The sequence below is a fragment of the Lupinus angustifolius genome, chromosome LG03 (genome assembly GCF_001865875.1).
Source record: "Lupinus angustifolius cultivar Tanjil chromosome LG03, LupAngTanjil_v1.0, whole genome shotgun sequence".
Classification (NCBI taxonomy): domain Eukaryota; kingdom Viridiplantae; phylum Streptophyta; class Magnoliopsida; order Fabales; family Fabaceae; genus Lupinus; species Lupinus angustifolius.
In genome coordinates this window covers 4,832,976-4,849,919 of record NC_032011.1, presented here as the reverse complement: position 1 = coordinate 4,849,919, position 16,944 = coordinate 4,832,976, and the positions used below count along the sequence as shown (strand labels likewise).

Below are 16,944 nucleotides of genomic sequence, written 5' to 3'. Positions count from 1 at the left end.
ATAGTTATAAAGGTTCTATAACCCATATTTCCGAAGGTAAAGAGTGACGTAGGTAGCATGTATGAATTAGTGTTATGAGAATCGGATTAGACTGGACGGTTTGAACGATCAGACCGCTGACTAAAGTTGAAAACAACTTTGATTTGTAGTTTTAACTGAATGAGGGTTGAACTGCTTTGAATCGGGGAATTCCATTCCGACCGTATAAAATCTGCTTCAACCGCATTAACCCGGGAAATAAACTGGATAGTTCAATTAAAAGTTAAAATCACTCAAATATTTTGTTTTAATTTAGCCCAAAAAAGATGAAGTTATGTTAATTCGATATAATTATACATAAATAATAATTATATAAAACTTTACATTTACACATAGTTATATATTTCTCAATGTCGTGAAACCCGAGTCGGACATCAAACCGGCAGAGGTCCCGTATTAAGTTTAACCGGTTAAACCTTCCGGTCTGACCGGGTGATTTTGTACATAATTAATAATTATTATTTATAAATATATAGTTATATATAAATGTAAAACTTTATATAATTAATAATTATGTGTAATTATATTGAAATAATACATCTTTATCTTTTTTTGGACAGTAGTAAAACAAAATATTAGAACATTGTCCCTTTTTAATTTTATTTTTAAGTAAGCCGTCTGGTTTACTTCCCGGGTTAATCTGGTTTAACCAGGTTTAATACGGTTGGACCGGATTTTCTCTGGTTCAAAGCGGTCCAACTCTCATTCCGTTTAAAGTCGGGCTGGTTTGAACCTTATTAATTTTACCCTTAGACCAAGAGTGCCTCCACAAAATCAGATTTTACATGTAGACACAAAGAAGATGGGAAACCAACCAATTGAAGAAATTGTTCTTTTGCAAGTCATGTATGATTATTATAGCTTACATATCATGAGACAAATGTATGCACTAATATACATTTTATTATATCATTTATCATTCATGTTTTATTATTATTGACTCTTTAAAAAAAGTTAATACAAATGAATGACATACTGACTTTGTATAAATCTTTGCATTGACAGTGATAGATATTATATGTATCATATCTAATGAGTATAACCACTCAATATAGAGAAGTACATCTTCATGGCTTGGTACTACATGTAATAATTGCCTTTTCTTCTTCCTCTCAATGTATGATGATAAAGTTTATTTTGTTTTCTCCCTTCCTTCCTTCCTTCTACTGCCTCTATGATTGCCAAAAACTAGCTTGTAATAACTTCATGCATCACTTGTAAATTGTTACACATTTTTGGAGTGTAAATTTGAAACTCTAAAGAATTTATCATAGCTTAAGATTGATGTGGTTATATTTTAGCTTTCAAAATGTGCCATTTACAATATGGGAAAAGCACAAATGTAAAACAAAGGAACCATCTTGAGAAGCATCCCAAATGTCAAGATCATCAATAAAAAATCCCCATTATCTCTTCTCATTAAATACTTGAAGTCATTTGTTAAACAAGATCTCAGCTCCTAATAGCACTTGTTCCCAATTGATCTCAAACTCAATTAATCTCACTCTTGAGTTTGAAGCCACTTTGGAACAAAAACATATTCTCCCTTGTTTTGGAATCATGAAACTGGAATTGGTTGTCATCTTGCTGGTAGAAATCTATCAGCTCCTAATACCATATATTAGTTCTTGTTGAGCTTGAGAAATGAGTGAAGCTTTATTTGAATTTGCCATAGCAATGCACCACTGCTTAGTAGCTGTAGTTTTTACCATCCTTGACATGATAGTAATACTATAAAATTCTTTGAGTAACCTCTTCTGAATTCTGGTCATAGTCCTCACTTGAACATAATCATGAAAAATGTCCCTAATTTGACTGATTTTGGAATCTATATCACAACATCTTCAATATATGGTACCTATTGAGCACTGCAATTTATCATACTTCTATCCTTCCCAAATTCCATGGAAGCCTCATGTATTAGTCCTTTTAATAATAAAAAATCTTATGAAATCACACTTCACTTCATGTCATGATCTGATGACAATTTCATGTGGGTAAATGTTATTTTGCATCACTATATAATATTCCACGCGGAAAAGCATTAGACACTGTAAATGTAACATAAGTTGACCATTTAAATAGTCCCAAACTGTAAAATTTAATACCTTTTAATTCCTTTATATATGGAATTTTCAAGATCTGTGTTTCAATCGGGGATGTGGATTGGAACCAACACGTGGGTCTCTAAACCCTAAACCTCCCTCTATAATGTTGGGGCAAAAGATGTTGGGGTCTTTTCCCGTTTGTTTCCCTCAGAGTGGTAAAACAAAGAAACAACGATGCCTTACACGTGTTGGGTTCCATGATAATCATTGAGAGAGGTTCGTAGGTAGTGTCTGCCACATCATCTGATTGATGTTTCGCGGTTTCACATTCTCCTCGCCTCTCTCCCATCCCCACTATTTTCCTCTACTTATGTATTAGCACCAAGAAACATAATTCAATTAATTAATTTCTTACCTAATGATGATAATAAATCATTGGTTGTAACAAAACATCAACATCACTAAATCAACCACACATGCTTATATGAACTCTTATGGTATTGTCCAAAAAAGTCAAGTACTGATTGTTGATCCATACATGAGCCATATACAGAGTACATGTAAACAAGTTCAAACCAAATATTGTCATACACAGTGCCATATGACTGAGTTTTGTTACCTATATGTAATAGAGACGGCCCCAAATTTTAACTTTCCTGATTCCCACCACAAGGAAACCTACATACCAAGCAAGTAGCATAACACATTTGCATATTTCTTCACATCATCAATGACGTTTGTTATAAGAAAAAATATGCCTTCAGTGATCACAATATTTTGACTAGGGCTAAGCATTGCTCTATGAAACAGGATTACAGGGCAGAACCAAAGCGATGAGGCAATCAGATCGATCAGCAGGTGAAATAGAAAGCAAAGAGCATGTTTCAAGTGAGTGGGGGAGTACGAATATCAGCCTTGCCCATATGGATTTTGCAGCTGGGATTTTAACAACTCCGGCGTAGTCCTTCTGCTTTAAGTATGATACGAACTCCTGAAACTGGTTGAAGGACATGGATGGGGTCAACATTACAGGAGATGTAGATGTCAGAGCAAAAATACGAATTCGAACTCTCGTGATATTAACTTGTGAATGATGAGGGATGTGTTTTGTTTTGATGCTAAATTATGATGCAAGTATAATTCAGTCAGAAAAAAACTGATCTCTCATGCTTTCAGAAAAAACTTAAAGCAAACATGTTACACAGGAATCTCAACAATAATAGATTTAAACTTGTGAAGTAATTTAGTTGATTCTGGATGTTTCAGTAACAATATACAGAACAGGAAATCAAATCTGCCATAAGATTATGTATCAGTTGTAAGACAATAATACCATCTTGATTCCGATATAAATGATGGAAAAGAAAAATACCTTTCTCTGATTACTTGTGGAAGATGGGATCAAACTGCATACTTCTCTCTGCATCACATGTCAATACCACAGTCATAGTTAGGTTCAGGAAACAGAAGAACAATGCAGGAAGCTCTAACATTTCATATCCATGAAGAAAAAAAAGACTAGCATAGACATTTGTAGCCCAAAGAAATCTAGGATGAATTTTGTTACTGTTCTCCGAAATCAAGATAATGTGATTAACTAATGATGAATAAACAAACTACTCTTGGCAGAGTGAGACAGGGGGGAGGATTATAAAACTCATCGCCCAGTGAGTTAACAATTTGAAAAGAGAGATTTGGTAAGGTGGAATAAACTTATCTGATTTTTTATACATGAAAGTTTAGACGACTTCCATATTGCAATTCTCTTGCATGGATTTGCCTAGGCCTTCTCTAAGACAGCTATTCAATTCTTATTTCTCAATATTCAATAATCAAATATTAAGCCAAGATCCCTATTACAAACAACATGCCATACATATGTGACTCAAACAATCATATCATAAACCCACTAAAGCAAGCAAACCAAACTAAAGAAAAAAGTAAAATATAAAACAAGATAGCTAATCCAACTAGGAAAATTTATCCTCAGACCCAAACGAGTTAAAAATTCCTAAATCACTGGTAGTATATTAATCCCTAAATCCTCCCATATCACAGTCACATCATAAAACACTATAATAAGCAATAAGCATAAGTATACTTCCTCAGTCCTCATAGTGCATTGTATATTATAATATTTTAATCACTTTATTGTTTGTGGTGCACATATGATGCCTGCTGAAGGGAGCATTTACAATAGTACCACCTCCAAATCCAACATACTTCAAGCTGTATGACTATAAAGCAAGATAATTCAATCTGATCTTATTCTTGTTCATGCATTGAAGTTATCCATATTTACACCCAAACTACAGATGAGCTCTTTAAACAAATAGAGTGTAGACATGCAGTCAGGTATGCAGCAAAGGAGAGAATTGACAAGCAAATGAGAATTGGAAACAAAAACATGCTGGTTATGTTTGTGCATGCTATAGTACTTAAGCCACATGATCTAAAACTAAACTGTGAAAGCAAATTTTATGTAGTAGCCTGATATAGAGCATCAATTAACAAATTAGACAAGCAATTCATGAAACAGTGAGCATGAGATGGCTAGGGAGAGGAGGGAAGCCAAAGGATATCTGACAACTCACTCTGTCGGGTGGAGTAGCAGTAAATGCTGATTTTACATGTTGGAAATTGGTGCGCTTAGCCATGTCTAGTTTTGTGGGCCATCTGCATCAAAGAAACAGCAACATAACCAGGCATATATTATAAGAAAATAAATATTATGACCAGTAAGGAAGCAATAGATGGTATCTTACTCAGCAGGCTCAGGTATGGCATTTGTGTAGCTGCAAATATTTGAATCTGCTCTGCATGCATAAATTGTACAGTAGTCAACCCCGCTTTTACAGAGAGTCCCATGCCATTGATACTGCAGAGACTGACTTGAACATTCCATATTGACTGATTCTTGGACAGGCAGTGGTGGATGAGGTGATGGAGGAGGAGAACTAGGCGGTGGAGGAATCAAGGGTGGCGGTGTCTGGGGTAAAGGAGGCGGAGCCAGTATTTCAGGGTGAGGATGTGGCGGAGATGATAAAGGCGGTGGAGGAATCAAGGGTGGCTGTGTCTGGGGTAAAGGAGGCAGAGCCAGTATTTCAGGGTGAGGATGTGGCGGAGATGATAAAGGTGGTGGAGGAATCAAGGGTGGCCGCGTCTTCGGTAAAGGAGGCAGAGCCAGTATTTCAGGGTGAGGATGTGGCAAAGATGATAAAGGTGGTCGTATAACTGGTTGAGGAATAAGCTGGTTATAAGGCTGCATTGGAGTTCCCTGTATCTGAGCAAATAGAGTTACTGAAGCAGGTACAAAAGGATTTAGAGCAGCACCGCCATGAGAATTATTTGGCATTACTCCTGCCCTGAATTTATTGACAGGTAAATGATTATTCCTTCCCTGTGAACCCCATGGACCATTTGGAGGACCATATATCGGGCGAATGCCTGTAGAGGATTGAATTTGTTGTGGTGGTGGAAAGGAAGGTCCTTGTGTTACAGAGAGTGAACGTGTAACATTACCTGGTGCAAAATGGACCCAGTTTCAGAAACAGACACAACTGTCCAGTGCACAAGAAAATAACATTTGCAGCTAACTTTGTAATTCAATCAATAATTTCATTTGCTGTACTTACAGGCATGCCAAAGCAACAAAAAAGAGAGAAAAGAAATACAGTTTTTTCCTTAATGATCCATAGTATTACCTCCTTGTTGAGGAACCATTGATAAATTATCATAACCATCAGCCTTCCTTGCTCCAACTTTTGTCATCTCCCTGGAACCAGGAAAGTGCCAGTTCGACTGAGACATAGGTGCACCATGTACACCACCACCATGATTCTCAGAATTTATTCTGGGGGATACGTGCTCCATAGATTTTTTCTCCAGCGTAATTGGAAATGGCAGAACATTCTGATTTCCAGGTTTGCTGTATAAAAATGAGATAACAATAACCACATAAATTAGTAAACTCTATAAATCATCCGTAAAACTTGTTATGAAACAATCTAAAAGCTGTTGGAAAAAATAACACCCTTAGCCACAAATGGAAACAGAGTTCATGGTCAACTGACGAAAGTATAAAACAAAATCGGTTTACACTTTACACCACCGGAGAACATTTTGTGATTTGTATATTAGATAATTTACTGTTGGGTTGTAAGTTTAAATTCCGTGTCAAGGGCCACCCTCATTGCCTGTGACAAAGACTCTAGAGTTTCATCATTGCCACCCTCATTCTTCTAATAAGAAAATGAATTTCAGCCCAAACAAGGTAGGTTGGCCAATTTTTTGTTAACATTTCAAGCCAAAAGGGCTCTTCATGAGCAAGCATGTTAGATATATTAAGTCATTAATGTCTTTTAACCTGACAGCTTAAAATTTCAGGAGAGATGGTATGTGTCAAAGTAAATATATTATTATTATTATTATTTGGCAAATCTTTAAAAAATGAAAGAAATTTAGTTGCAATAAGAAATAGTTCATCTTCTTCACTCAATATGAAACTTCAAATGCAAAATTCATATAATAGGTGCAAGGAATCTAAACATTATATTTTCAGGGTTTTTTTCCAATAAAAAGTGGTTTTTAGTAATTAGCATCATGTAAGATTAAGTATATTTACACTTAAGTCAAATGAAAAATGCTAATAACCAATTTGCAACTTCCAGTCTCTAATAATATTACATGGCATCCAGTGAACAAGTCATAAACATTCAGTGAACATTTAAGAAAACGAGGACCATGTATTCAAATGTATCTTTTTGTGGTGCCTTTCAATAGGAGAGAATGAGAAGGCATTGGAGTTCGTGGTAAATGCATTCAAATGAAAAACAAAATTAAACAAAAAACATCGATCACACATTTAAGTTTAAAACCATCAAATTATTTATGTGTGTGATATAAAAGTTAATCTTGTATAACCTGAATTGAATCTGGAAGAATAATCCTGGACAAGCACGAAGATTCTTAAGAACAGAAACTGCAGCATCAACATTATTGCATTCAACAAACCAACCACATCCCATGTTCATATTTGCTTGTGTCAACCGCACTATGGAGCCAGAGTTTCCAACAGCAAGGATGCAAATGGCCATTAGCTCATCATCCGTGAGAAACAGAGAGCCGCTACTTGGAATAGTTATCCACAGAGTGCTGGATGGAACTATATCTTCACCACACATGGAAAAAGCATAACTATTTCCAGCAATATAGTTATCATGGAGACCTATGTTCTGATTAATATTATACTTTGTACGCAACGATGCTAGTAAAGAACTCAAGTGAGACATCCTAGTGTGAGCACTGTCAGCAGGGTTCTCGGGTGAAGTCCGAGCATGAGATGGTCCAGCAACTTGGTTGTTGATTCTAAGCTCAAGATGGGGAGGGCCAGGCACATGTATTGCACCATCCGAATAAACCTGTCCAATTCCAGCATTACCTGTTTCTGGAGCAGAATGTGGGTTATAATTACTTCTTTCTCTTCGGAACTGTCTTAGATGCAACATCACAGAGACAGCTTCTTCAGGAGTTTCAAACTCCATCAGTAATGCACACTCACAGCTAAGATCAATAACTGAGAGAGGACGCTTACGAATTACTTTCCAAGCTTCATGCAGGATCTCATCCTTGGCCAATTGACTGGAAATACGTCCAGCGTATATATAAGAACTATAGCCAATGGCCAAACCATTCATATCACCCCGAGTTCCAAATCCTATATCCATGAATTTTACACAGCATGGAAAACTTCCAGGTAAACAGTGTCGAGTTTTTACCGCATCAATGATATTTCTATACTCAACTAAGGCAAATCCTTTCACTGAGAGGAAAAAATATTTTTCAATAGGACCAAACCTCTCTAAGTGAAACCTAATATGGCTTTCAGACATGTCAGGCCCTACACAACCTACCCAGAGCTGCTTAGAAGCAGAGACAATATCCATGGCTGCAGGATCCCCATCACTGCACCAAGCAATTTGACTTTTCGATGCAGATGGTGACATAAACGAATTATTGGGTAATATAAGAATTTTACTTTCAGTTTCACTAGAAGACCTTACTGGAGGTGAATTCAAATTCATATTAAATACTTGGTTTTTCTCAACATTTGTGAAATCGCCACTAACTTCACATGAAGTACTCTTAAAGTCCACTGGTATTCTAACTCCAGATGGGGATATCTGATGGCTTACTGAGTCTCTGGGTGTGGAACATATAACTGCAGAGCCTTGAGCTATCAAATGTTTATCACTAACTTTATCGGTGAGACAATCAGTAGATGAATTGACAAGAAAACTTGAATTGCCAACTTTTCCAGATGATTTGTCAACAATGTCATGTTCCTCAGAGATCCTAGGAACCACACAGTTCCTATTCATATAAATTGAACTATCGGGTTTATCTTCATCACTATCTACCTGGCAGTCTTCCAAATCTGCTTGTTGAGCAAACATTTCAATAATTCCTTCAAGTACTGACGAAATTTCAGGCGAAGAATCAGTAAGCAAGTCCAATAACTTCTTACATCCACACAACATCCATTCCCTCAGTGAGGAGTCCTTGTTAAGAACCTGTATAGAGAAAGGCCAGGAAAAAGTGACATCATTATGAAGAATTTAAAACTGAGACTCTGGTTAAAAATGTCTAGCAAAAATACCAAGGTTTAAACAAAATATTATTCAATGTCAGCAGTAATCAATATGCTACTAAATTAGCAATTTCAAATTATACAACACCAACAATCAAGCCTTAGAGTCAGCTACTTAAGATTGAACTGCGCCAGAATATTGTATCATAAATTATATTCTCTGACAAAACATTGATCTCTAAATCTTTTATAATCGTTTTACTAACCAGAAACTGAAACCTGATAAGTACCTCTGCCACTCAGCCTCTCCAGGCGCAAACTCACTCAGTATATTGTTCCAATGTGATAACCAGTGTATCAAATTGCGGACCGCATCACGCGATGCGGCCACAATATTGTGGTTGCAGTAACCGCCACAACCGCATCACACGCAATTGCGGTGTGATCCCGATTCACAGTGATGCAACCGCAACAGGCCGCGATGCAACCGCATCAGATCGCATTTGGACTGCATCGGGCGGCAACAGAACCGCATCAGGCTCACATCGCATCGATGTCAAAAACATGTTTTTTCTCACAAAATAATTCACACGCAATGACCGCAATCGCAGTAACCGCAACCGCTATCGCGACCGCAATTGCAATTTAAAACACTGATTATAACTTTAGTTATATCTTCCAAAAGAAAATCACCACTCTATGAATTATTGAAAATGACTTGTATTCTTTACATGGAACATTAGATTTTAGAGTTTGATAGATTGCTACCCATTACTATGACTTCTGATTACAGTTCATTAGAATATGAGTATTTCTTATAACTATACAGATGAAAGTGAATGGTTAGAGTCAGTAATTTATTATTTTTGGCACACTAAAATGTTCTAGCACAAACAACATAACAAATTTATCAGTATTTATTTTGTATACTAATAACTATACACAATGAGAAGTATAAATGTTATTGCAATAGATGAAAGTTGCAAATTCTTTCTGCAATGGAAGGCATGAGTTGTTTATTGGTCATAAAATAAAAGATAATATTTGAAATGAACGTATTAGAGAGGAACAAGGAGCTTAAGGAAAAAAATTTAGAACTAAGAAAGCTTGAACATGGTAGAAGAAAACCAATAGAAGCCCGAGTAGAAAGAATAAGGTTTGATCCTATGGCAAACAGCCCACTATTTAGGAGGAGATGTTTCCATTAATGGAAATGTAAGTTATATTTTGTAGTGTATTTTTAAGGTTAAAATTATAATTTTAATAAAAATCAAAAGTCATAAATATCATTGTCTTTTAACTTGTAAGTATTTTTAGTGAAGTCTAACTCAATATTTAGAGGCAATGGGAGACCAAAGAAAAACTTGTTAAAACCAATAAAAAGCAGTTATATTTAAATAGCTTGTGAAGACTTGATTTTTGACATAACATAATGTATGATCTATGTAAGTTGACCCCCTCCAAAAAAATTAAAATAATTAAATGGGAAAAGACTTTGTTATTGTTGTTGAAAGAAAGAAGTAGTTACCTAACTGGATTTTTTGTATAAGAGTTAGCAAACTATTTTTACTTATATCCAAAACTCATCCTGCTTAAAAGGAAAATAACAACATAATGATTTCCTATGGAAGCAAATTCATCCAGTTAACAGTAACACAATTGAAAGGTGTATAAAGCTTTGAGCTTGGCTCAATTATTTACAGAAGACGAGTCCTCAAGTCAACAACACTACCACATGCATAACTATTTGTAAGACTGATCTATGAACAGATTTTAATTGAAGGTGATGGTATAGGTGCATTTCTTCCTAGGCAGACACAAATTAAAAGAATAGTCTATCAAGATGCAAAATTAATTTTAGGAATGGATCAACAATAAAGTTCAAAATAGATGCAAAATTAATTTCAGGAATGGATCAATAATAAAGTTCAAAATAGATGCAAAGAAAATGGCATTAATTAAAACAAACAGTTTGCATAACTGAAATGTAAAATATATACTACCAATAATATTGCACGGTAACCATAAAGATAATTATGAAGTACTATTACCTGCATGAGCAAGCAGCTACTACGAAGTGATGAATTACACTCAGAAACATGGTTGTCATCAGTCTTAATTTCCTCATCACCCTCATGATATCTGATGTATGAACGAGTAGAACCTGTGCATGATTTAGGTCCAACATTTGCACTATCCAAAAGTTGAACTGCACCATCATCCAAGGTGCTAGTCACGAAGCCCAGAAAATGGTGCCCTTTGGAAGCTTTTTCTTTTGCGGCACAGCCTGAGAGCTCCAAGCAAGCTGCAAGCAAGTCTTTTGGACAAGAGAAGAAAATCCAAAGTAGACACAATGCACAGGATCTGGTCAGTTTAGTCAATAAACATTCATCTTTATCTAAAACTTTTTGCTTCAACTCTGAGAAGACCTTGATGGAATCTTGCATATTCAGGAAATTCTTGTCAACCAACTGCATAACATCCTTCCCTTCAAAGAAGGCCATAAAAAAGGTTAACACATTCTGAAAAACTGCAGAGCTAATTCCCCTAATCACAGCAGATTTTGGTGCCACCGAAGAAGCAGTGCAGCAGATGTCAGCTAGGCCAAAAATACAGGCTCTAGCAGTTGCAAATGCAATACCATTAGAATCTTCTCCTCTGTTAATCAATTCCAAACTCCAGTTGTGCATATTAATCATCACTTCAGCTGCAGCTTCCAAAGCTGTTGGGCAGTAACATGCATATTGAGGAATAAGATCAGCCACAATACGTCGCACACTCCTACAACCTGTAACATCACGGAAGTTTCACTGTGAGCAATAGAGAATTGCAATGATGGGATGAGATACCCATGCCAGTGAGTAGACCTAGCACTAGTAAGGAGATGTATCAACCAGTTTGATTAAAACTGCAGATAATAGTAGGTAGTTTTATAAAAATGTACTATAAGCAATAATATGAAAACTACTTAGAATACCAGTGTAATGCATGGTTTTACTAAGTTCTGTGTGCAGGGAATCCCAGTTCCTTTTATTTTACATAACATACTTTTCTGAAAATAAAGCCAAATTTGAACACAACAGATACTCAAAGTCATCTTCACCATTTCCTGGAACAGGATGTAAAAAAACACTATAGGATGCAACTTTGTAATTATAATGAAAACTTTATCAACCAATTTGATTTCTAAAATTTGAAAGTCAGAAAAAAGATAACTATTTCCTGAAAATAAAAACATAAAAATGTTTCCACAAATCAAACAGACCACCTATCTCAAAGATTGCCCAAGAATTACAGGTTTGATAGGGTAGGCATAGGGTAGTAGAAAAGAGGTTTGCTTTTAAGAGTTGATTGAATTAAATAAAGAGGGAATTCTTAGAATACCCTTACTAGTTAGTTAGTCTAGTGTATTATAGTTGTATAAATAGAGAAGTGAAAGCTTGTAAGAGGTAGTTTTTGGAGAAGTTGTAATTGGGAACTGATTTAGGAAATCAGTTAGGAAAGTTACTCTCTTGTCAAAGGAGTTCTTCATCATTGTATATACACTTTCTGCAATAATACAATTTACTGGTCAAGATCACATTGATCTTGTATTGATTCTTTCTTCTATTTTCTACCTACTGTTTATGTTTGATACCAGTCTTACCACTGGTATCAAAGCACCGACTTGGTGCCTGAAACGTTTTCTATTGCGACACGTATGGTGGTAACGACAGGGATGGTTAGAAGCAACGATGATTGGACCCAAGAAAAGGAAGATAAGCGGATGCGTATAGAGTTGAAAGAAGCAAGAACCAAGAAGACGGAAGATCTTCTTGCTGCATCACATCCAAGCTGGAAATTGTGATCCAATCTAGCGATGATGCAACAAGTGACGCCGGCGGAGGACACGACGTGGAGTTCATCCCTTGGCAGAAATAGTGACGAAAACTCAAGCTCCTTGTTTTCGTGGGAGACGATGCTTACGGCTGGACTTGCAAGTTGGAAAGATATTTCGCATGGAGGGAGGTCGCCGATGTTGAAAGGATGTAGACGACACTGCTGGCCTTGGAAGGGAAGGCTTTAAGCTGGTTCCAATGGTGGGAAAATTGTAATCCTAGGCCTTCTTGGGAAGGGTTCAAGGTGGCGGTAATCAGGAGATTTCAACCTTCAATGATGCAGAATCCGTTCGAGATGTTGTTGTCTTTGAAACAGGGGGAACCGTAGAGGAGTTTATGGAGGAATTCGAGAAGTACGCTGGGACCGTGAGGATTATAGATCAAGAATTTGTGAAAGGAGTATTCTTGAATGGGCTCAAGGAGGAACTACAAGCAGATGTAAAAATGTATGATTTACATTCCTTATCTGAAATTATGCAGAAAGTCTTGTAGATAGAAAAAAAAAATGAAATGGAGAATAAGAGTTTGGAAGAAGATACGAAATAGAGCATCCCTTTGAAATTATCATATGAAAATTCATGCTCAAGTGTTAAGTCTCCTTCTGTTCATGCAAAGGAGGAGGAAAGTCTTTTAGTTGCTGTTACTTATGTACAATCTGTCAGTTCATCAACAACAAGGGATAATTCTGGGTATCATCATAGAAATATAGAGGAAGATGATTCAGTAGACACAAAAGTTTCTAGTGGTGATCACAAAAGTGGCGATCGAAGCTCATTCTTGGAGAGAGAGGACTCTACAAAAGAGCGTTCAAATGTGGTTGTTGACGTTAACAGGTCCCAAGAAGACAATACTTGAGATTCTAATTTTCTCAATGAGAGAACAAAGAACAGAGGTGATTTTCCATCAGATCACATTCTCACCTTATCCATTCATGAGAAGTCGTTTCTAAAAAATGGTTCTAGCAAGTTGTCTTCAAGTAGAGTATTTAGTTCCGAGCTAACTGATGGGGATAATGAGATTTCGAAAGCTAAAGACCTTCATGAAGTCACGATGAATGGAGAAGTTGGGCCTTCACAACTAGGGGTGGTGGGTAATAAGCTTGGAGGAAGACACAATTCTATCAATATTGGTAATAAATCATTTGCTTTCGGTCCAAGAAGTCAAGATAATGGTTCAGTAAAGACAATGAAGTTATCGCATCATGTGGAAGGAAATGAGCTTAGCAGATTTAGTGACCCTCCAGGAGATGCCTACTTAGATGATTTATTTTATCCATTAGATAACCAATCTGGGTATGAAACTCTCTAGGAATCAACAACCTGGATTCAGAAGAACTTTCCCAATTTCCCCTTGAGGACAAGGTGATTCTTTTAGGGTGGGGTGTTGATAGGGTGGGCATAAGTTAGTAGAAAAGAGGTTTGTTGTTAGGAGTTTTTTGAATTAAATAAAGAGAGAATTCCTAGAATACCATTACTAGTTAGTTAGACTAGTGTATTAGTTGTATAAATAGAGAAGGGAAAGCTTGTAAGAGGTAGTTTTTGGAAAAGTTGCAATTGGGAAATAATTTAGGAAATCAGTTAGGGAAGTTACTCTCTTGCCAAAGGAGTTCTTCATCATTATATACATACTTTCTGCAATAATACAATTTACTAGTCAAGATCACATTGATCTTATATCGATTCTTTCTTCTATTTTCTACCTACTGTTTCTGTTTGATATCAGTCTTATCAAGGTTGAACACTAAAGCTTTGGTTAAATATATCAGATAATGTTAACATCATCTCATCAATAGTAAAGACCTACTTTACAATTTATGTTTGACAATCTTTACCATTTAACATTATCTCATTTCGGTATTCTCATTCATCAACACATTCTCAACCTTATAAGGAAAAAATTAATTTCATGACCAAAACGATGTCCTATGTTTGGAGTCCAATTAACTTTACCATTTATGTTTTCCAATCTTTACCATTTATGTTTGGAGTCCAATTAACTTCACAATTTAAAACAGAATTTGAAATAAAATATATAAATCTTATCAAAACTAACAATATCAAGATTTAGATCGTGAGATATCATCACATATGAAAAGATTTGACATAAATTGAATCCTTAAAACTAATATCATTTCAAACAACAAAATTCTTCCATTTTAAATACTCTACGTAAGAGGTTAGTAGTCAATTATGAAAACAACATTTTCAAGGCAAGCATAATAAAAAAGATTCTATGATGGATTTTTTCTGTAAAACTTCATGGGAACACTCCTCACAAGTGAAATCAATCATATTTCCATGACAATCAAATTCATTATAAGATCGTAATTGACGCATGCATCAAAATAGAAGAAATTCAAGTAGATCGACAAAACTTGAGAAGGCAGGTTACCTTTGGAAGCAGCAATGAGAGTGAGATAACCCTTTTCAATGTCAGACGCAAAAGATTTGTCTTCTTGAGACAAGCAAACATTTATATGCTTCAGGCATTTGTACACTCTTCGAATTTCATCCATGTTTCGTTGCTTCACAGCGATCTCTTTTCGAGTCAATGACTGAGTTGATAGCACAGTTAGGGTTTGTGAAGAGGGTGGCCTTTCTTCAAATTCTACTAGCGGCGAAGATCGTGGTGATTCTGATGAAGGTCCCACATACTTTCGCTTCTTTGGAGGCAACATAGATTGTTTCATGGCTAGTGATGAATCAGAGCCAGAGTTATTGCGTTACAGTTTTACTTCGTTTTCTAGGGAGTGATTAGAGGAAGATATATGGTAGTTTTGTAATATATCCCAAATCGAATATGATATTATGAAACTACCTTTTCTTCCAGGAACATGGAAAATATTTAGTGACCAATTTTTATGGTAAAATCCTCTTATTTATTTTCCAACAATTGGTTTCAAGGACGGTTGAAAGAGGGCTCTTTAAGGGGATTGTAATGGACGTTGAGGATGTTTCGATCTCCCATATCTAATTAGCTCAGAAAGTTTTTATTCTTGGACCGATGCCAAATCCCTTTGTAAACTCTCTCTCGATTCTTAGATTTTCAAAATTATGGGTGGCCTAGTGCATGAGGCCCTCACTTAGAGAAATTTGGGGAGGGTAGATGTACGCAACCCCACTCCAACAAGTGAATAAATTATTTTCAGGATTTGAACTCATGGCCTCTTGGTCGCTAAGCAACAACCTTACTGTTGCGTCGAGGCTCACCCTCTCAGATTTTTAAAAATTATATATTGGATATTTTATTCTAAATGTTAATGTTGATTTTTCCCTAAAACAATCCTCTAAAAGGTTTGTTTTTAGATTAATAACATTTTTATATCCTCACATGTGTTACAAAAGTTTTAGTAAAAAATACTTTTAAAGAGTAAACTAAAGAAGGTAAAAGTTAAAATTACATGGAATAAATAAATGTGTACTTCATCCTAAGAATTACATATTAAATATTATTAATTCAAATTCCTCAATAAAAGATTATGTCATAAACATCATATTCAAAACATGACCAATATAACATCCTTAATACACATCTTCCACCCACCAACCTCCCAAGAAAATGAAGTGACAACACCAAGTACTCACTATATTTTTTGCTAAGTCACCACTAGCCACAAACCAAACTATGAAGCCTTCAGAGAAAGGAAAGTATTACAAAATCACCATCGTCTTTGTCGCCACTAGCATCCAAAGCAACACCACCAACTCCACAAACCTTAACACGAAGATTAAATGGAACAAATGGAAGATTTATAGGCAACCTTTATATAGTCCAGCTTAGGCATATATGTAACACCGCGAATTTTACGATTTTGAATTATAAGATTTTATTAATATTGTTATTAATTATATTTTTGAAAATTAATTTCTGGGAATTTTCAGTAAAGAATTAGACGAAACTCTAGTTGAGTTTTAGTCTTGTAATTCTATTTCCAATTTGGTGGTAAATTTTCATGATTTTCAGAGATAGTCGGTTTCGGACCGCTGTCGGGGCCGAATCTCACCCGATATGGCTCAAAAAGTGGTTCTTGAGTTCCGTAACTCGGAATCGAATTCCAATTGCTCCGTTGATTTCGTAATTTCATTTCGAGTCAATATAGACCCTGAGTACACCCATACCTATTTTCTAAATATTTTTCACTCGGAATGCCGAAATCCGAAATTCTAATCAGATATTAAAATCGGTCAATTTATAATACTCGATCGAGTATTGGCCGATAATACTCGGGCATGTTTATCACACCTTTCCACGAAGTGGTCATTTCGCGTTGGGATGTGAAATTTGTTTTTCCATAAAGCAAACCTCACATCACTTTCTCAAATATCTCATGAGTTCATCATTAGCCACCCTAGGAGATTTTTGATGATTGCCTAGAGGGAAATCTGATTTC

The 16,944-nt window shown here is 35.9% G+C and overlaps 1 protein-coding gene across 1 annotated transcript; it reads right to left on the bottom strand.

The window, feature by feature from the left end:
* LOC109343214 lies at nt 2,706-15,623 on the bottom strand. Its single transcript, XM_019581410.1, has 10 exons — nt 15,372-15,623; nt 14,946-15,280; nt 10,728-11,464; nt 7,011-8,659; nt 5,792-6,015; nt 5,292-5,609; nt 4,853-5,204; nt 4,682-4,763; nt 3,460-3,507; nt 2,706-3,084 (listed from the first exon to the last, which is right to left on the bottom strand). Exons 2-10 carry the CDS (start codon nt 15,241-15,243, stop codon nt 2,887-2,889), a joined length of 3,906 nt encoding a protein of 1,301 aa, XP_019436955.1. The 5' UTR covers nt 15,244-15,280; nt 15,372-15,623; the 3' UTR covers nt 2,706-2,886.